General features: G+C 40.3%; 1 protein-coding gene across 2 annotated transcripts; it reads right to left on the bottom strand.

Moving 5' to 3' along the window:
- Positions 1 to 427: 427 nt before the first annotated feature.
- On the bottom strand, positions 428 to 20,261 carry rad17 (RAD17 checkpoint clamp loader component). Of its 2 annotated transcripts, none has more exons than XM_032515743.1 (16): positions 20,028 to 20,261; positions 19,845 to 19,919; positions 17,671 to 17,809; positions 16,674 to 16,810; positions 13,460 to 13,512; positions 11,801 to 11,926; positions 10,639 to 10,708; positions 9,982 to 10,096; positions 9,149 to 9,340; positions 7,275 to 7,378; positions 7,035 to 7,181; positions 5,199 to 5,327; positions 4,082 to 4,202; positions 2,959 to 3,016; positions 1,294 to 1,359; positions 428 to 1,210 (listed from the first exon to the last, which is right to left on the bottom strand). In XM_032515743.1, the coding sequence occupies exons 1-16, from the start codon at positions 20,256 to 20,258 to the stop codon at positions 1,075 to 1,077; spliced, it is 1,899 nt and encodes a 632-aa protein (XP_032371634.1). In that variant the 5' UTR covers positions 20,259 to 20,261; the 3' UTR covers positions 428 to 1,074. The 2 variants fall into 2 exon arrangements, with proteins under 2 accessions (XP_032371634.1, XP_032371635.1); XM_032515744.1 differs by having other exon boundaries at positions 429 to 1,210; positions 9,982 to 10,093.
- Positions 20,262 to 21,270: the final 1,009 nt, after the last annotated feature.

Below are 21,270 nucleotides of genomic sequence, written 5' to 3' on the forward strand. Positions count from 1 at the left end.
ATTTTTAACCACGACGCAGGTAATAACTATCATACTCCCAAAATAATAAAATAATAAATTAATAACACAAACATACAAATTTAATAACTATTAATATAAATTCCTATTAATTACCACAATTTAAATTTGGAAAGAAAACCATAATTTCAACTAAAAGGAAGGCTCATTTCTTGAGTTTAAGTTGAAAGTAGTTCAGTGAGTCACCATCAACAGGAGGAATATTTAAAAGAGCTTCCTGTGAAACTGTTGAGTAAATATTGAATGAAGGGGTGTGTGAAAGGAGTGTGGAACAAGTTAATGTCCACGTAAAGAGGCCAATGATCAGCGTTTTACACGTTATTTTTATTCATATGCTTATTTCGATTAAGCCTCAATAAGCATTTACTGTAATATTTATCATTTTCCATCCATCAATAGGTAACAGTAGAAAAAAAACAAAAAAAAACAAAACAGACAGATCTCCATTACAGGCTCCTCAAGGCTCAACAGCAAAACAAAAAAGATGAAGAACAAGTGCTGAACATGCGTCTAAAACAAATAAATAGCGACAATAATTCAAGTGGTACAACTGAACGGTTAAGGGAGATTATCACAATTAATCCCCGTGCTTTCATATTGATATTCATATCATTTCATGTGAGTCTGTTTCAAGCTACAGAATCACATTCAACTCAGGGTCTAATAGACGACAGGCTTGTTTGAGAAAGTGCCATATGTTGTACAGATGACACCTTAATAAGGCAAAACTACTGGTAATACCAGAGCTATTTAGCTAGCTGTCGTCAACTTACTTTGGAGTATGGTTATGTGAAGAATTATTAGGTATGGAATCATACAATTGTGAAAAAAGTGAATTCTCAAAGGTTTCTCGGGGGGTGAAAGTATACCAACTCTTTAACAGTAACAATGGTTTTCCTCATATTTCAAAAATCCATCTCAATTTAATTTTATTTACTTTACGACGTGGCGCTAATCTTTCTCCATACTGAGCCAAAACTGAATTATGAAAAAAAACCATACGACAAAATAGTCGACAAGAGTGAAACTGTGTCCCAGTGTGACAGCGAGTGTGTGTTAGTCACTGGCATAGTCCTCAATGATCAGGTCCTCCTCCTCCAACAGGCCTTGGCTTGTAGTGGGCTGGGGCTGACTGGCAGGCAGACCCTCCGCAACCCCCCCCGGACCCTCCGCAACCCCAGCCGGACCCTCCGCAACCCCCCCCGGACCCTCCGCAACCCCAGCCGGACCCTCCGCAACCCCAGCCGGACCCTCCGCAACCCCCCCGGACCCTCATCTTCCTCCTCGCTGTCTTTCTCCAACTGGGCTGGCTCCTTGTCTGTCAGAGCCTCCAGTTTTAATCTACACACACACACCCACACACACCACACACACACACACACACACACACACACACACACACACACACACACACACACACACACACACACACACACACCACACACACCACACACACCACACCACACATTATATATTTTGAAGAAAAGAAAAAATGTATGTAATATTTGTAATCTTTTTATTTTATTAGGGAAGTTTCATATTCATAAATCAAAATTTTCTAATTCAAGACCATGCTTTAAACTGTTCCAAATTGAAATTGACATATACTTTGAGTCTCTTAAATTAGTAACAAATAAGAAAGCTATAACTATATCTGATATATACTCCAATCTATTTAATTAAGAACATCTGTTGTCAATCTCGTTAACGAAGTTTGTAAATCTGTCACAGTTTTATTATTTTTATTTTGTTCACTTCATGGATCTGTTTAGATTTCATTTAATACTTCTGTTACCTGATCTTCTATTATATAAGTTGCAATCGCTTTCTTTATAATTTTATGTTTTGAGCTGTGATGACTGACGGTGACTGTAAATTTATCTTTAAAAAAAAATAAAACTAAAATAATTTATCGGTACACCGATATCATAAATGTAAATTCAGCATGGTGACCATGTAAGACATGTTTTTTCTGAGACACAGCATCCTGAGTATAAGAAACCATTACTTTACTTTAGTAGTGCATGTGACCCTGGCCAAGTCTGACCTCATGGCCACTGAATATCAATTATACATGGCAGCCAAGAGCCCAAGAACAATTTCAACAACACAGTAAGTGTGTTAACTCGTGTGACCATCCTATGATCAGCGTCAGCTGGAATCACGCCATGCACCCCCTTAGTCTTTTTCTTGCTTGTTGAAACAGTAAACAGCTTTCCTTTTTTAAATATAGCCTCGATTCTTTCAGATTAGTAATTCCTTTACGGCTGGGCAGCTGTATGTCCATCAAAATCAATTATTCAACATGTTTTTTCTCGCACTGTCGCATGTTGCTTGCTCTGGAGGAAACTACAGAACTGTGGGTCCTTGTAATAGAGTGTGGTTAACCTCTCTACTGTAAGCTGTCCTTGAGAAGCGTGCATGATACTTATAGAAATTGATAAGAAGTGTGCTATTGTGTGAAAGCAGTTATAAAAGCTCGTCATAATTTTTTGTTAAAATCACAATAATCGGAATGATGTGATCTCAATATCGCTATTTCATTTGGAATGTGTGCAGCTGTATGGTTACATCATACATTTGAACATTTTTTTTTGTACCTCGCCGTGTCGCCCTGTGCTTGCTCTGGAGGAAACTACTGAACTGTGGGTCCTTGTAATTATAGAGTGTGGTCTAGACAACTCTATCTGTAAGTGTCTTGAGATAACTCGTTATGAATTGATACTATAAATAAAGAAAAATTGAAATAAGAAGAATGTAGCATAATATGGATGTGAAAGCAGTTATAAATAGCCTACGTGACAATAAAATTTGTTTTGGTTAAAATCAACAAATAATCGGGATAATTGATCGTGATCTCAATAATCGCTATTGTCATTTTGGATATAATTGTGCAGCCCTAACTGGTTACATCATTCACTTGGAGAAGGCTTACTGTACCTGCCGGTGAACCTCCTCAGTGGCATCTGACCCACATCCTGGATGAAAGCTATCTGAGCTGGGAGACAGTGAAGCACACACATCCTCAGAAACGTTAGCAACAGACAAACTCTCCCAAATCAGCTTTCAAAGCTCCTGATCTCTCACGGCCTTCTAACAGGAAAAAAGATTAAAGGGTCATAAAAGCATATTAATTACCTTTGTTCACATTCAGAAATCACATTGTTTTGGGGGGTTTCTTTGTTTAACCACAGTGAATTTCTATCATGAGCTTAGGTCCTAAGAGGTATGTTGTTGATCTGGTTTAGATATGCCAAACTGTGTTTATGTAAGTGATTATTGGTCGGACGGCTGAGCTAAAGCTATGCTAGTTGTTGGTACTGACCCTAGACACGTTTACAGCAACAAAAATGACAAGGGAGGGGGGGTGCAGTTAAACAATGCCTCTTTATCCAGATAATAAAGAGGCGTGGTTTACTTCATAGGCTGTGTACTTGGGTTATTACATTATCTTGGTCACATGACAGTGATATAACCAAAAGATAGTTCCTGGAATTATTTCAAAAATTAAATATTTTATAAAATTTGACTGAAAGAGACAATTACATTGTTAATCGCAATTATTTCTGAGACAATTAATTGTTAGCTTTAGTACTGGCAGCACCATAGATAAAATTACTCAATGTCAAATGTCACCTCAAAATACAACAACAACTATTTGTGAGGAATTAAATAAAGACAAGGCCTAAAACCATAGCAACACAGCGGGGTATGAAGAGATTGATCACACCAGTTTCAAAAACTTTTCAAAACAACAAATAAATGCAGTAGTGTGTGTGTGTGTGTGTGTGTGTGTGTGTGTGTGTGTGTGTGTGTGTGTGTGTGTGTGTGTGTGTGTGTGTGTGTGTGTGTGTGTGTGTGTGTGTGTGTGCAGGGTTTTCCCTCCCGTTATACGGTTTAGGCTCACTATGGAAGTGTACTGTAAAACCAATATGGAGAGCATCTGGAGGCGCCGATGCACAGGACAGACGTCCGCTCGTTGTCTTCTGTGTGTGTGTGTGTGTGTGCGTGTGCGTGTGTGTGTGTGTGCGTGTGTGTGTGTGTGTGTGTTTGTGTGTGCTACCTTGGTTCCTCAAAGGGTTTGTGAGTTGGGCCAGGTATGGCAGCAGTTCTGTCTGCAGGCTGACTGGCGTCAGACAGAAGCTCCTGAACAGCGACTGGGCAGCCAGGCAGTTCTCTCGGTGCTGACGGAACAACATCAGAACCATCAGTATCGGTCTCAGTATCGCCTTAGATCATCTTCCGCTGCTACATTTAAAGTCGATAGTTTGGTGGACTCGGGGCACCAAAAATGTTTGGGTGCACCAAACATTTAAACAAAAGGCACGCGGTGGGACACACTTCCTCGTCTTAGAAATAATGGAGCAACACCAAATGTATTGGTTCCAATACGAGCAGCTGACAGACAGCAAGGAAATAAACCGTCTGTGCAACTCCTGATCATACATATTTTTGTGTATATATATATATACACACACACACACACCACACACACACACACACACACACACACACACACACACACACACACACACACACACACACACACACACACACACACACACACACACACACACACATATTCTATATATCTCTATCTATTTAACCCTTGTGTTGTCTTCCTGTCAAAATTGAAAAGCAGCATTATCAACATTTTTTACTTTTTCTTACGTTTTTGTCCCTTTTTTCAACACTTTTGATGTTTTTTTTAATGTTTGTCACTTTTTTTTACATTTTCAACACTACGCAACACAACTTATTAACTTTTAGAGTTTTTTTGGAATTTATGGTCAATAAACCTCATTTATAGGAAATTATACCTAATGTTTGAGTCATAAAAGCAGAGATATGGAATAATTTACACTAAAATGAAAGGAATGTATGTTGATACTATTTCAAAAGCAATGCAATGTTTTTTTCAAATACTCTAAAATTGAACAAGACCTCTCAAAATTAATGAAAGTAGAGATTTGTACTTGCAAAAGATTAATGAAAATTAATCATGTTATTTTGGGTAATTACAATTTGGTAGTTAAAAAGAACATTGATATAGGAAAATGGGTTAATTTGACCCGGGGACAACATGAGGGTTAGAAGACTCCATGTTTTTGTTCCAGAAAACACAGCTTTAAACCAGTCCTAAACTTTAGCTAAGATCATGACAGAACAATGTGTCTTACCTTTTTGTTGACCAGCAGCCAGTTGGGTTTGTGAAGCGGTCTGAAGCCGACAGAAACCTGCTGAGAGTTGGAGTGAAGGAGTCCCCTGGTGGCCACTGAAGACGCGTAATGGCCCATGGTGCTGCGACTCTGAAGACAGCACAGCACAGCGCTTTATACAGACGTAACGCTTTGTTGTTCACAGGGAATCCCCCGTGGACCACATTGTTAACATCTAACCCTAACGCATATCAATACCAGTCTAAATCAACGAGGTTTCATTTCAGGGATTGCTCCGGTGTCTGCAGGATGTCCTTTTTTTCCTGCTGGATGTCCGTCCCCTTCCTCTGTCTCTGTGTAGGCGTTCTAACCTGCAGGTGATTTCTGAGGACTATGGTTACCTGGTCCTCAGATCTCTGCAGGGTTATTCCAGACAGCTAGCTAGACTATCTGTCCAATCTGAGGACTATGGTTACCTGGTCCTCAGATCTCTGCAGGGTAAATCCAGACAGCTAGCTAGACTATCTGTCCAATCTGAGGACTATGGTTACCTGGTCCTCAGATCTCTGCAGGGTAAATCCAGACAGCTAGCTAGACTATCTGTCCAATCTGAGGACTATGGTTACCTGGTCCTCAGATCTCTGCAGGGTAAATCCAGACAGCTAGCTAGACTATCTGTCCAATCTGAGGACTATGGTTACCTGGTCCTCAGATCTCTGCAGGGTAAATCCAGACAGCTAGCTAGACTATCTGTCCAATCTGAGGACTATGGTTACCTGGTCCTCAGATCTCTGCAGGGTAAATCCAGACAGCTAGCTAGACTATCTGTCCAATCTGAGGACTATGGTTACCTGGTCCTCAGATCTCTGCAGGGTAAATCCAGACAGCTAGCTAGACTATCTGTCCAATCTGAGGACTATGGTTACCTGGTCCTCAGATCTCTGCAGGGTAAATCCAGACAGCTAGCTAGACTATCTGTCCAATCTGAGGACTATGGTTACCTTGTCCTCAGATCTCTGCAGGGTAAATGCAGACAGCTAGCTAGACTATCTGTCCAATCAGGGTTTTCTGTTGCACGACTAAAACTACTTCTGTACACCTTATGTTCCACCAAAACAAGAAATGAAGAAATGCCAATAAACCGGAGCAGGTTTTTCTCCAATTCCGGAATGCTATGTGGACTAGCCACACCTTCCTCCAAAGTGCTGGGGAGGACGGTCTGGCAATGCGAGACTATATAAAAAATACATTAAAGTCTCACTCTCTGCTAGAGCTGTCCTTGACTTAACAAACTCCGAGTCGACTAGCACTCAATCGATTTTGTTGACTAATCGATTAGATGATTTCATCAACAGGTCTGTAAAACTGAGTTTCTCCACAAAGAATCATGAAAAATCACAACTTTAAATTGTGTGTGTACCAGAGATGTGCTCAGACATTTTTTGGAAATAAGTCATTCAGCATGAAAAAAGCATAAAAAAATGACTAATCCACTAAAGAAATCTTACTCGACTAAGACAAAAACAACCAATTAGTCAACTAATCCACTAAGAAGGGACAGCCCAATCTCTACCACTTACTTTTTTTGACAGTAAGACTACCTATTATATGGGAGAAAGGACTGGTGTTCATCATACTTCATCATCTCACTGCCATCTTTTTTATACATTGCATTTTATACAGTGCTATTTGCAGCATAAATGCTTCCTAATAGTCATGGAATCATGACTCATGGGACTGGTGGTATGCTAAATTAATGTGAAAACAAGTCCCTATGCAAACAACAAGAACAGTTTGGGTCAGATTTTACTGATCCAAGCATTCATATCACTATTTAATGTCTAGGGACAGACTGACCGTCCAATCAGAAGTGAGGAGGTCGGCGTCAGACAGATACTCGCTGGCTCGCTCCAAGTCCTCCAACTCAGAGAAGAAGTCCACGTAGTTCTGGTGCAGGTACAGGTTGAAGAACTCTCCAGACATGTGGGAACGCTCAATAACCAGCTAATAAGACACATAGACAGTCAGGGCTTCAGTGATGACATTTGGCCATGCGGTTTGTTACTCGTTAAAGCCAGAAGAAAAGCATGTGTGCACCTCAGGGTTTACAAGTAATGCTTCTCTGTGATGGTGAGACAGGTGAGAGGGTAGGCCGGGTCCAGTGTCACATTCAGCTGCATCGGCACCTTCCTGTTTCCCTCCTGGTAATGACAAACAACCAAGCATACACACGGTTTGCCTCTCTGTCAGTTACAATTAGTGAAGTGTTTTATGGCACAATATTAGTTTTTAATTGGTTTAAAATGTGCGGAAAGTGGTAGAGGGTGTGTCCATATATAGAGTTAGACCAAGTGGGGGGCTCTCCTCTCCAAGCGTAGCTCCCATGCCGTTATTTTAATGCTACGAAGCCATCACCTGCAGTTAGCATCCCTTTGACTCCCATTCATTTTGGCGCCACTTTGACAGGGACATTTGTCCGTTGTTTGTTTCTAAAGAAACACGAATATGTATAAAAAGCTCCATTACCTTGTATCTCACGTTATGGCTCCGTAGCAGACGTTTTTATAAAAATAGGCTAACCATTGTGTCATAACCACGCGACTTACTGTCGCATAGTCGACAAATCCCCGTATTGTCAGGAGAAGCTCGCAGACAGTTTGGACTTACATCAGCTGTTTAGGTTTAATTACTAATGTTAACAAGCATTTTAGTTAGCAGTAATTAGCCTGTGCCTATGTTATCGCCTAATATATACCTATACTCTTCATCTCTGCTGATTGGGAAAAGAAGACTTACAACTTTCAGACAGGTTGCCCACGTCACAACTATCCAACAATCCAAGAAATGGACCAACAATGGGATTTGTTGGTCCATTTCTTTAACTGTCAATGAGTTAGACACGTTGATGCAGTGGCCACGGGTTCGATTTCGACCTGCGGCACTTCCCTGCCTGTCATTCCCCCTCTCTCTTCCCTTTCATGTCTAAGCTGTCACAATAAAGGCCAAAAAAAAAAAAATCTGTGTCCACAGATTCCATGCGGCCCTGGATACACAGTGTTGGAGCCATTTCACTGGTTGACCAGCGTGTGATGCTGGAGGTGCAAAGGTTTATTTAAATGTGGCCTAATTGGGCCAGCTGTGTTGTGCACAGCGAGGTCCCAGTTTTTTGACCGTGGTTAAGTGTGGTTAAACGTGGTTAAGGTTGGTTAAGTGTAGGATAAGGATTAAAAGAAGACCAGTCATTATGTTTGATTACTTTTGTTTTTACTTTAAATAAACGGATTGTCATATCCAATGTAAGTTTGAAACTGGTGGACAAGTAATTCATTGACAAGTCTTTTTACCAAGACACGCATTTACACAGATGCCACGCGTCAATTTCCGACCAAACAAACAACAAATGTGCGCCACCAAAAAGTCAAAAAACTGTGCTTGTTAATAGAAAATGAATTGTCTACATAACAAGTTGACATGTTATGCAGACTGCAAAAAAAGGAAAATTGGTTTAAGGTAGCCTAAAGCCTGCTGTTTAAGTTTTACATGGCTCCATATATAAACATGTGTGTGTTTGTGTTTAATTGTTATGTCTTTTATCGACATATACAATTAGGGGCCGGTTGTGTTGGAGCCATTTCACTGGTTGACCAGCGTGTGATGCTGGAGGTGCAAAGGTTTATTTAAATGAGGCCTAATTGGGCCAGCTGTGTTGCGCACAGTGAGGTCCCAGTTTTTTGACCGTGGTTAAGTGTGGTTAAACGTGGTTAAGCTTGGTTATGTGTAGGATAAGGATTAAAAGAAGACCGGTCATTATGTTTGATTACTTTTGTTTTTACTTTAAATATCCAATGTAAGTCTGAAACTCGTGGACAAGTAATTCATTGACAAGTCTTTTTACCAAGACACAGATGCCACGCGTCAATTTCCGACCAAACAAACAACAAATGTGCGCCACCACACAGTATGCTACTCACGTTTGCAGTGCAGGATCTTCCCCAGTGCCCTGAAGAGGAACAGAGTAGCATCTTTCCCTCCTATAGCCTGCTCCTCATCCCGCCCCTTTGTCAGTTTGGACTTCTTCTTCCTCTGGTTTGTTCTGGAAACAGCTTTGCCCAGCACAGTCGTCTTGTTCTTCATCCTCCCCAGCCCTTTTTCCAATGACGTGTCTGGAAAAGTAACAATGAAGATAAAAGATATTTGATGTCAGGTGATGAGCCAGGGTAAGAACATTTGTTCTGAGGAGAGGCTGTGTGGTCATTTAACCCTTGTGTTGTCTTCAACACTTTTGTTGACGCTTTTTAATCGATGTTTTTAATTTTTTCTTACTTTTTGTCTCTTTTTTTCCAACGCTTTTGATGTTTTTTTCAATGTTTGTCACTTTATTTGACGTTTTCAACACTACATAACACTAACTTATTAAGTTTAGTTGTACAGTTATTTTTGGAATTTATGGTCAATAAACCTAATTTCTAGGAAATTACACCTAAAGTTTGAATTATTTAGACTAAAATTAAAGGAATGGATGTTGATGATAATCACAGACTGGAATATGTCAACTTTTACTCAATACTATTTCCAAACACTTCAATTTTTTTTTTTAAGGCTATAAAATTGAATAAGACGCCCCAAAATTAATGAAAGTAGAGATTTGTACTTGCCAAAGAGCGTTGTGGGGAATCAATCATGTTATTTTGGGTAATTAAAAAGAACATTGATATAGGAAAACGAGTCAATTTGAACACAAGGGTTAAATCAAATGTCACGGTGTGCATGTGTGCATATAACTACCCCTGGGGTGTGGCCTGACCTGGGAGGGAGGAGAACTGGAGGCTGTTGATGGCACTGCGAATATCTCCCGAGCTTCCTGAACACAGCGTCTCTAACACTGCCTGGTCTGGGACGCACATCCTCCCACAGCTCTGCTTGGAATCATGGGAAAAAGACACTGTGTTAAAAAAACATACAAACTCGTACCAATATGTGTGCAACTGCAATAGAGTGTGGATCTCTGTAGAGCCGGATTTTTCTGTCCGAGCCCGGCCCGCGTCCGACAGAGCAGTAACCGAACCCGACCCGAGCCCGACAGGCATTAAGATATTTATGTCCGAGCCCGACCCGAGCCCGACACAGTTAAAATCGCATTTGTTTCTCATACTAATGACACATGTACGTTTGTTTGTGTGGAAAGCCCGCTTTTATTAAGCAATTGTAGGAAGGCATTCGGAAATGTCAACAGATGAGCGCATCAATGCACACGGGGCAACAAGCGCCATTACCTACATAATAAGCTGTTTTAAATTCAAAATGTTCAATGCCTTATCGCGCAGATGTGACCGAGCCCGACCCGAACCCGAGCACCCTTTCTAAAAATCTGTTCGAACCCGGCCCGGCCCGTCGGGTACCGTCGGGTCCCGTCGGGCTCGGGTCGGGTCTCCATCCTCTAAACTGCAAGGCTTCCTTTCACCTTCCCCGCCTCCAGGGTTGAAACTCGAGTCAGGACCTTCATCATCGTTGTTGGAGCCACTGGATTAAAACTGGAAACAGAGAACACACAAAACAAGTGTTGAAAGAAGTATTCAGATCCTGTACCTAAGTACTAATACCACACTGTAAAAGTACAAGTCTGTAAGTATCATTAGGAAAATGTAGTTAGTCTCAGCTGGACTTGTACGTTGTTATATTGTTGGCTAGATCACTTTATAATAAACATCAGATTTTTATATATTTTGTGTGCAGGAATTTTAATGTGTAAAGTTACTAGTAACTAAAGTAACTAGTAACTAGTAACTAAAGCTGTCAGATGAATGTAGTGCAGTAACTAAAGTAACTAGTAAATAAAGTAACTAGTAACTAAAGCTGTCAGATGAATGCAGTGGAGTAACTAAAGTAACTAGTAACTAAAGTAACTAAAGCTGTCAGAGGAATGTAGTGCAGTAACTAAAGTAACTAGTAACTAAAGTAACTAGTAACTAAAGCTGTCAGATGAATGTAGTGCAGTAACTAAAGTAACTAGTAAATAAAGTAACTAGTAACTAAAGCTGTCAGATGAATGCAGTGGAGTAACTAAAGTAACTAGTAACTAAAGTAACTAGTAACTAAAGTAACTAAAGCTGTCAGAGGAATGTAGTGCAGTAACTAAAGTAACTAGTAACTAAAGTAACTAGTAACTAAAGTACTAGTAACTAAAGCTGTCAGATGGATGTAGTGGAGTAAAAAGTAGAATATTTCTCTCTGAAATGTAGCGGAGTAGAAGTAGAAAGTGGCATGAAAAGAAAAGACTCAAGTAAAGTACAAGTACCTCAAATGTATACTTAAGTACAGTACTTGAGTAAATGTACTCAGTTCCATGCCTCCATTGCACAAAACAAGTCAGCAGGATGATGAAGAGATTTATTCAATGTCCTGTTAATCCGCATTAGATTAAACATTCTCAAATGAAGGCAGGTGTTCAAATAATCTCTAATCTCATCTCTGATCGAGCAAATAATGAGATGAAACAGAAGATAATTATGTATTCCGCTGGATTTCATAATTTGCAACTGTCAGTTATGCAGGGAATGTTCTCTGACACAGATCTTTAGTTAGTTAAAAGAAAATCTGAGAAAGAAACGTCACTTTAAACGTACCTGATGCTGCTGATGTCCAGCTCCTCCTGGATCTCTCTGGGAAAAAGAGAACGCGAGCTGCTGTCTCCAGTCAGACTGTCGGACACTATGAACACCAGGGGACAGCGACCCGTCTTCACAAAGCGCCTGGAAGACAACGGCAGGACACGGTCTCACACAGGGCAGGGAAATACACAGGTCACTGCTCGACTCACCTTGACTCTACTCGCCCTTTTTGGTTTTCCATTACAAATAAAAAGTCCCTGGTACCTGCTAACAGGTACTTTTTGTAGTACTACCTCAGTCGAGGTTCCAAGCGAGCTGAGGCGATACCAAAAAGTGACGTGAAAACCTGCAGACCACTGATTGGTCGGAGAGGGGGGTAGCAACAGACGGGGGCGGGGGGTGTCCTGAACAAACCCGCTGTGTTTACCGGTAAATAGTTTATCTATTGTTTTTTTTGCTGCCTCCAGGTTCATTAGAAACTAATTTGCCTTCTGACAGTGGCAACACGCCGAGAATCAAAAACAACACACCTTTGACGTTCTGTGTGTGAGTGGCGTTAGGTCACGGCAGTTTGCTGCTATGACGACCAGCCACGACTTGCCTCATTCATGAGGCGGTACTAATCTGCAATGGAAAAAGGAGGACGGGGCACCGCGGTCAAGTCGAGTCAAGCCAAGGCAAGCGAGTCGAGCAGGTACCCTTAATGTAAAAACGCCAATACATAACTAATAGAGATGTTCCCATACCATAACCAGTATGAAAAAAACATCGGATATAGCCAGAAATGCTGGTATCAGTATTGGTGAGTACAGCAGTTTATGCAGCGATCCGATGCAACAGAATTGAGCCCAGAAGAAAATTGACCTTAAAGTAGTTTATTTAGGCTCTGTTGACATTTCAAGGGTAATAAAAGAAAGCATTCACACTCACTTTCAGGTATCGGAATGGAAAAAATGGTATTGGAGCATCTCTAATAATTAGTAGTGAATACAATCAATAGGTACCCTGTCCTGTAGAAAGGCTTTCATCAGGCCCACCAGGTCCTAATGCTGACGAAGAAGTGTATCTTAGCAACAGCAAGAAATGTTCCGAGACTAGGGCTGGGTATTGTTCAGACATTTCCCCAGACCGGTACTGATACCAATACCACGACTTCAATATTGGTTGCTAAACTTTTTTCGGGATATCAATATTAGAAAACAAAAATAAATTACAACATTACGGCACAAATCTTTGTATTTATGTTCCAGCTCCAACTATGTGAGCCGTCTCTAACGTTAGCCAATCACAGACATTAGGAGATTTTAGTAGAAGGGTACTGGGTACTGATTGGCTCACTGACACCGATTTAATTTACTGCTCAAGGGATTGAAATTGGGTATTAAGTGACATGGCATTTTTTGTTACTTGATACTTTAGAGACAAAACAGTCGGTGCCTAAAAAATATCGAAATCGGTACCCAGCCACATCCAAGGCTTACTATCATTCTCTTTTACACAAAAAATGGAGATGCTAAAAGCTGCACAGTTAAACCAGTAGTGCCGGTACTGGTCACTATGCTTCCGACTTTAACATAGTGGCTTTAAAGCTGTGTGTCATCATACAAACAGAACTTTTCCTGGTTGACTGTGTAAAAGCAAGAAAGCTAATGTATGGGGAAACTGTGATCTCACCTCAGGATATCATGCAGGCTGCCAGGCTGCCTGTAGAACTGGTTTGGGAAATCCTGAGGAGGAACAAGTGAAGCTCGAGTGTTAACTCAGGTAGGCTATGTTTCCAAATTTAGACCGATGTATCAGTCATCAGACAATTTTATGAGAGGCAGAAGAAAAATACACATTAGGTAAGAAACAATGCATGCTGATAACTGTCAGTGGAAACGCTCTTTATATATGTATATCATTGAATACAGAGGACTATGTCAATGAGATGAATCTTTGAAAAAGTAGAAGAGACAAAACTAGTTCCAATTTTTTATGACATTTCTTGGCACCTAGTAGTGGGTTTAAAAGTGACTTTCTGCTTTAATGAACCAACCATTCATTAATCCTTATTCATAAGTGGTTCTACTAATTATCACAGCAGCAACTTCATGTGCTACAACAGGCCCAGCTGCACATTCTGGACTGGACCGTATCTGGATGTCCTAATGCGTTTGGGGAAGAACAAGACATCTTCGGTCTAGGCCTTGTTCCTTAAAGCTATTGGAAACTGCAAATGCGTATGGATGTGTGAAGTTATTTATAAATAAAGATCCTAGGGAAGGAGTGCAATTTGATAGAAGTTATTGGCACACAACGTTTTTGTAATTGTCAGTGCACACGCTGAGGAAGGGTGCTGCCCAAAACGTCCTTTGTGTGGCAAAAACTGGAGTTTGATAGTAGCTTAATTTATGATTATTCACTTTTAGGATCCCGCACCGAGCCTTCAAAGCTCAAATTATCTATGTGAGTTGAGTGCATTCAGTTCTACTTTGTATAGGGGTGGGGGAAAAAAATCATTACAGCATAGTATCGCAATATTTTCAGTGGCAATACTGTATCGATACACAGATGCTAAGTATGGATCTTTTATTATATATGTGTTGGTAAGTTTGTCCCATTTTGTAGCAATAACATTGAAGTGATATGAACAAACTGAAATGCTTCTTTTTAGAGAAAACAGATGTTAAGTAAAGTCAAGTTTCCTTTTGGGGACATCATTTAAAATTGGGAAAAATTATAATAATATTGTATCATGATGATATGGTATCGGGAGACGTCTGGTGATTCCCACCCCTAACATTACAGTGGGTACGGAAAGTATTCAGACCCCTTTAAATTTTTCACTCTTTGTTTCATTGCAGCCTTTTTCCAAAAATCAAAAAAGTTCATTTTATTTCTCAGTAATGTACACTCAGCAACCCATCTTGACAGAAAAAAACAGAAATTTAGAAATTTTTGCATATTTATTAAAAAACAAAAACTGAAATATCACATGGTCATAAGTATTCAGACCCTTTGTTCAGTATTTAGTAGAAGCACCCTTTTGATCTAATACAGCCATGAGTCGTTTTGGGAAAGATGCAACAAGTTTTTCACATCTGGATTTGGGTATCCTCTGCCATTCCTCCTTGCAGATCCTCTCCAGTTCTGTCAGGTTGGATGGTAAACGTTGGTGGACAGTCATTTTCAGGTCTCTCCAGAGATGCTCAATTGGGTTTAAGTCAGGGCTCTGGCTGGGCCATTCAAGAACAGCCACGGAGTTGTTGTGAAGCCACTCCTTCGTTATTTTAGCGGTGTGCTTAGGGTCATTGTCTTGTTGGAAGGTAAACCTTCGGCCCAGTCTGAGGTCCAGAGCACTCTGGAAAAGGTTTTCGTCCAGGATATCCCTGTACTTGGCCGCATTCATCTTTCCCTCGATTGCAACCAGTCGTCCTGTCCCTGCAGCTGAAAAACACCCCCACGCATGATGCTGCCACCACCATGCTTCACTGTTGAGACTGTATTGGACAGGTGATGAGCAGTGCCTGGTTTTCTCCACACATACCGCTTAGAATTAAGGCCAAAAAGTTCTATCTTGGTCTCATCAGACCAGAGGATTTTATTTATCACCATCTTGGAGTCCTTCAGGTGTTTTTTAGCAAACTCCATGCGGGCTTTCATGTGTCTTGCACTGAGGAGAGGCTTCCGTCGGGCCACTCTGCCATAAAGCCCCGACTGGTGGATTGCTGCAGTGATGGTTGACTTACTACAACTTTCTCCCATCTCCCGACTGCATCTCTGGAGCTCAGCCACAGTGACCATTGGGTTCTTCTTTGCCTCTCTCACCAAGGCTCTTCTCCCCCGATAGCTCAGTTTGGCCGGACGGCCAGCTCTAGGAAGGGTTCTGGTCGTCCCAAACGTCTTCCATTTGAGGATTATGGAGGCCACTGTGCTCTTAGGAACCTTAAGTGCAGCAGAAATTTTTTGTAACCTTGACCAGATCTGTGCCTTGCCACAATTCTGTCTCTGAGCTCTTCAGGCAGTTCCTTTGACCTCATGATTGTCATTTGCTCTGACATGCACTGTGAGCTGTAAGGTCTTATATAGACAGGTGTGTGGCTTTCCTAATCAAGTCCAATCAGTATAATCAAACACAGCTGGACTCCAATGAAGGTGTAGAACCATCTCAAGGATGATCAGAAGAAATAGACAGCACCTGAGTTACATATGAGGGTCACGGCAAAGGGTCTGAATACTTATGACCATGTGATATTTCAGTTTTTCTTTTTTAATAAATTTGCAAAAATTTCTACATTTCTGTTTTTTTCTGTCCAAGATGGGGTGCTGAGTGTACATTACTGAGAAATAAAATGAACTTTTTTGATTTTTGGAAAATGGCTGCAATGAAACAAAGAGTGAAAAATTTAAAGGGGTCTGAATACTTTCCGTACCCACTGTATATGTGGTTATGTCACAGGCTGTGTGTAATTGCTATAATATGTTTTAGACAACAGCAGGAGACTAGACATGTGCAAATGTCTGCATCCAGCTATGTTAGTTTTGAATAGTTATTTGAAACATTGGATCAAGCTTCCTACAGATGTTAATCAGTCCTGCATAGTTGGAGCCAAATAAGGGACATGCAATTAACATGGACTCAAACTGATGTGATGAATGTGCAGTTTATTGCCCAAATTGTTCAAAAAGATGCCATTTGGTTTTAGCTTCGGTCTGCCACACAACATTTGAGGCTTTAAGTGGAACATGGGTAATTAGTTCATCAAGAAAAACATAAATATGCCATGAAATATGAGCAGTGCATGGCAAAGAAAAACACGTATAGAAACTAACACAGTTGAACATTTCACAGGTAGATCTAAGATAACGCAGGAACAGTGGCTTCAGTTAAAGGTGTAGCACATACCTCTACCAGGATGAGCTTTCTGTCCGTAGTTCCTCCATCGCCCACCATCTTCAGGCAGTTGTACTTGTTTGCTCTGAGGAGGAAGTCCTGGAACTGGGTTAACTGGGAGCTGCAGGGGAAGCCATTCATCCTCCATTCTGAAAACAGACAGAGAATTTGACAAGTGTCAGAAAAACAGGGTGGAGGAGCCTGTATACTGACACCCAGAATACACACAGAGTATCACACTGCAACCCCAGGAAGACTAGCTCGTCCCACTTTGGTGACAGCTAACGGGGATCCTTTCAACAATAACCAACAATAAACTGTTAGCATGCGTTCCCCCAAACCATTCATACATCCCCATTTACAAACACGGAGTTGACAAAATATTAGAAACACCTTTCAATATAAAGCAAAACCGATAAATCAGCACCAACTCTCTGACACAGTCAACATAAGAATTTTCTTTTTAAAATCTTTCTGGTCACTTAGGGGCAGTTTTTTTTTTCCATCCAAAAAGTAATTATCTTTAATATTATGCTAATGACATCATGCTAGTCCTTACTTTGACAGTTGGGCTGCACGATATGATGACAATATCTAATAGTGATTATTTTGACTGATATTGCAATTGCAATAGGATTTACAATAGTGGACGGAATGATAATGTTTGTATCACTGTTCATTATTAAAATTACATAAAATGATTATAGTGTGATTAATGCAAGGATTTGTACCAATCAAAGATGTTTTCTTCAGTCTGTAAGATAGGATTTGTAGGCCGGGATGTCTCTGCAGCAACACAATACTTCATTCAGAACAGTATTTTGCCTTTGATAAACTGTGATTTGGATATTCAAATTTGTTTATTTTAAGAATAACCCCCTGAGATGTATCATCTTGTAAGGGTTAGTGGTCAGTCCATCTTGCGATTTCGATATAGTTTTGATTAATTGTGACAGTGACACTGACAGGAATGAGCAGGTAGGACAGTAAAGCCAGGGTTCCCCCTCACCCTGCTGGCTGCTGCTGTACGGCTCCAGGTTGGAGGGGTTGGTCCACTCCTGAGTCCTGAGGCCCAGCTCTCGAGACAAAACCTGGACTGTGGCAGTCTTTCCACAGCCCGATGGTCCCGTCAGCAGCAAGATCCCACCCTGCAGATGACAACAGCCAAGCCCAAACTGAACCTTCAGCTTCACTTAAGACTAGAGCTAAGTAATATTGAGAAAATCAAATATTGGTAACGATATTTTTGACCAAATACATGGATGTCAATATTGCGGTGATATTGTAGGGTTGACTATGAGTGCTTTCACAAAATATGAACACAATGAGTGGTTTGATAAATAATCACCAATAATGTGGATAAAATGACTAGGTGGGTAAAGGCAAATAACAAAAAAGTTCAGAAAATGACATCACTTTACTGTAATGCAGCCTTTAAAACCAGGGAAAGACTAAACTTGTGTAAGATCATGATATCTTAAATTTCAGACATTACCTAGCCTCATAAATCAATATCAATATATTGCCCAGTTGACCTTCACAGTAGAGCCAGACCAATAAAGGATTGTTAAGGCCGATACCAATACAAATATTTGGTCATTTAAAAATCTGATATTCCGATATATATATATATATATTATATATATATATATATATATTAAAAAAAAATATTTATTTTTAACTCATAAACATGTAACAAAACATAAACAGATTTCCCTAACATTAGCTATTTGTAGTTATTTATGACTTCTTACTAAAATAATACAATAATTTATCAGAACAAAGAAAAATTTAAATATATTAAGGTTCTGACAAATAAAATGCATAAAAATACAAACTGAAGATATTAAACTTTAAGTCCTTTAAACAAAAACGCATTGACAAAAAAAAAATCAAAGCGTGGCCAACAGGGACGTTGTAGAGCGTCCTCTGGTGGACAAACTATGCAACGCCGACACTCATAACATGTTTTTTTTAAATATTCATTTATCAGAATCATGTATTTCTCATTATAAATAATTCTGATGAATGAATATTTGAAAACATTATCTGCCATTACATATGCTGATACCGATTTGGTTTGGGTAATGCCTAATGATAGATTAAGATACAAGATCTTCATGAACATGCTAGCAATAGTATGTAGGATATAATGGAATATCAGAAAGGATTTTAGGCTCTTAAATTATTAGTTTACCAAGTACTTGAACTTAATACAACGTTTTATTGTGGTACTCAATACATAAATGCTTTGAGCCAAAACAATGAAGGAGTTACTTAAGCTTATAAAAGGAAAATATAAATGTAGTAGAAATGTATACTTTCAAAAGAAATTTAATACCTTTAACACCTTTAAGGACCTGTGGGTACCCAGGGACTGGGACACAGTAGTTACCGACATTTGATTGTATGATGATTGCATGATTTTAAATTTGGTGGATTTCTGGGGACTATGGTTACCTGGTCCTCAGGTCTCTGCAGGGTAAATCCAGACAGCTAGCTAGACTACTGTCCAATCTGAGGACTGTGGTTACCTGGTCCTCAGGTCTCTGCAGGGTAAATCCAGACAGCTAGCTAGACTATCTGTCCAATCTGAGGACTATGGTTACCTGGTCCTCAGGTCTCTGCAGGGTAAATCCAGACAGCTAGCTAGACTACTGTCCAATCTGAGGACTGTGGTTACCTGGTCCTCAGGTCTCTGCAGGGTAAATCCAGACAGCTAGCTAGACTACTGTCCAATCTGAGGACTGTGGTTACCTGGTCCTCAGGTCTCTGCAGGGTAAATCCTGATCGCTAGCTAGACTATCTGTCCAATCGGAGTTCTCCTGCATGACTATTTTGCAGCAGCTCCGTGCGGAGTTTAGCACCGCCCAAGACGATTCTGATTGGTTTAAAGAAATGGCAATAAACCAGAGCATGTTTTACACCCATCCCGAATGCTGTGTAGAGTAGCCAGACCTTCCTTCAGAGCTCTTTGGAGGAGGGTCTGGCAAAGTGAGACTACTACGTACGTAACCACGATGCAGATTTAACACAGAGGTATAAATCACCAGAGGTATAGTATACCAGGGAGGAAGTGGGTGTGTTGATATTTATATTAACAAACAAAAAGGTAAGAACAGCTCCTTACATTCAGTGCAAGAACGCAGGGTTCATTTACTGAAATCGTGAAACTTCTATTACCTTTGATGTGTTTGAGTGAACTCTCATCCAGTTCTCCACTTCCTCTATCTTCTTCTTGTGGACAGCTAGATCAGCCTACACAAACACAACACAGAGGGGGGGGGATTGTTGGGTCTTTGTTGTTGGCAATTTCAGAACCTGGGAAGCAGCGAGGAATATCATGTCAGAAACGATGATGCTGACCTGGGATCGGGGCGAGTGTCTGTCCACCCAGGACTCATCCTGGTCCCTCTGGGCCGGCTCTCCCAGCAGGTAGGACGTGTAACTCTCCAAGCTGCCCGCCTCTTTGGTCCTCTTCCTGGGCCTCTTCAGCTCAGCCTTGGGGCCCAAAACCTGGCTGCCTTTTCTCCTCCTTGACGGAGCCAAGCTTTCCCCCGGCAAGTCAATGAAGGACGGATCCACCCAGCGGTTCATCTATCAGAAATGCAGTCAAACAAAAAAAATGTAGGATTCATATGGAACATTTAAAGGAGGATGTGTAAAATACTGTAGGTCATGTTAAATATAATCTGGGGGGTCCTGGTGTGTTTAGTGAAGAGTTGGTACCTAAGTTTTCCTTTTTACAAACTTTACTAGCATTATATATTTACACTCATCCTATAGCTCAGTGGTTCTCAAATGGGGTCTAGGGACCAGCAGGGGTCCATCACACTCTCTAGGGGGGTCCATGAAAAGTTTTCTGATTCATTCAGTTACACTGTAATGCCTTTTCTTTAACAAAAGGCTTCATAGTTCAATGACTATTTTAATTCCTAAATCTATATAGATTACTTTCTAATTGAACCTATCTATAACTATTACAATCTGCAAATATATTTACTACATGTCTAATATCTGTCTAATCTGTCTCTGTTCTCTTGTGTGGTTCTTTAACATAACAGTATGACTCTCGTATAAATCAAATATGCTCTGTCAAATTATTCCCAAGGATCTGAAGGGGTCCCCAGGATATAATCTCTATTAGGGCTGCACAAGTAATTTATCTATTACTTACTTACTTTACATTTATCTATATAACAACATGGACTAGTGCAATATCCAAATCAAAGGGGTCGCAATAATTGTTGAGGGCAAAATATGTATCAACAAAACCTATCCCACAAAAATAATCTTTGTTTGGTGCAGATCCTCACAAAAATCCCACTATAATCATTTTTTAAAACCTTTTTCAATGATAATAATAAAATAATGATACAATAGTGATTATTCCCTCCAAAATCGTTAATCATATAGCAATTGAAATCTCAGTCAAAATAATCACATGTAGTTATTTTCCTCATTTCGTGCAGCCCTAATCGCTCTCTTGTACGGATGTTTGGTTGAACAAAGATTGAGAAGCTTCTGGAAATCTAAACACACACACACACACACACACACACACACAACACACACACACACACACACACACACACACACACACACACAC

Source organism: Etheostoma spectabile, chromosome 5, assembly GCF_008692095.1.
Source record: "Etheostoma spectabile isolate EspeVRDwgs_2016 chromosome 5, UIUC_Espe_1.0, whole genome shotgun sequence".
NCBI lineage: Eukaryota > Metazoa > Chordata > Actinopteri > Perciformes > Percidae > Etheostoma > Etheostoma spectabile.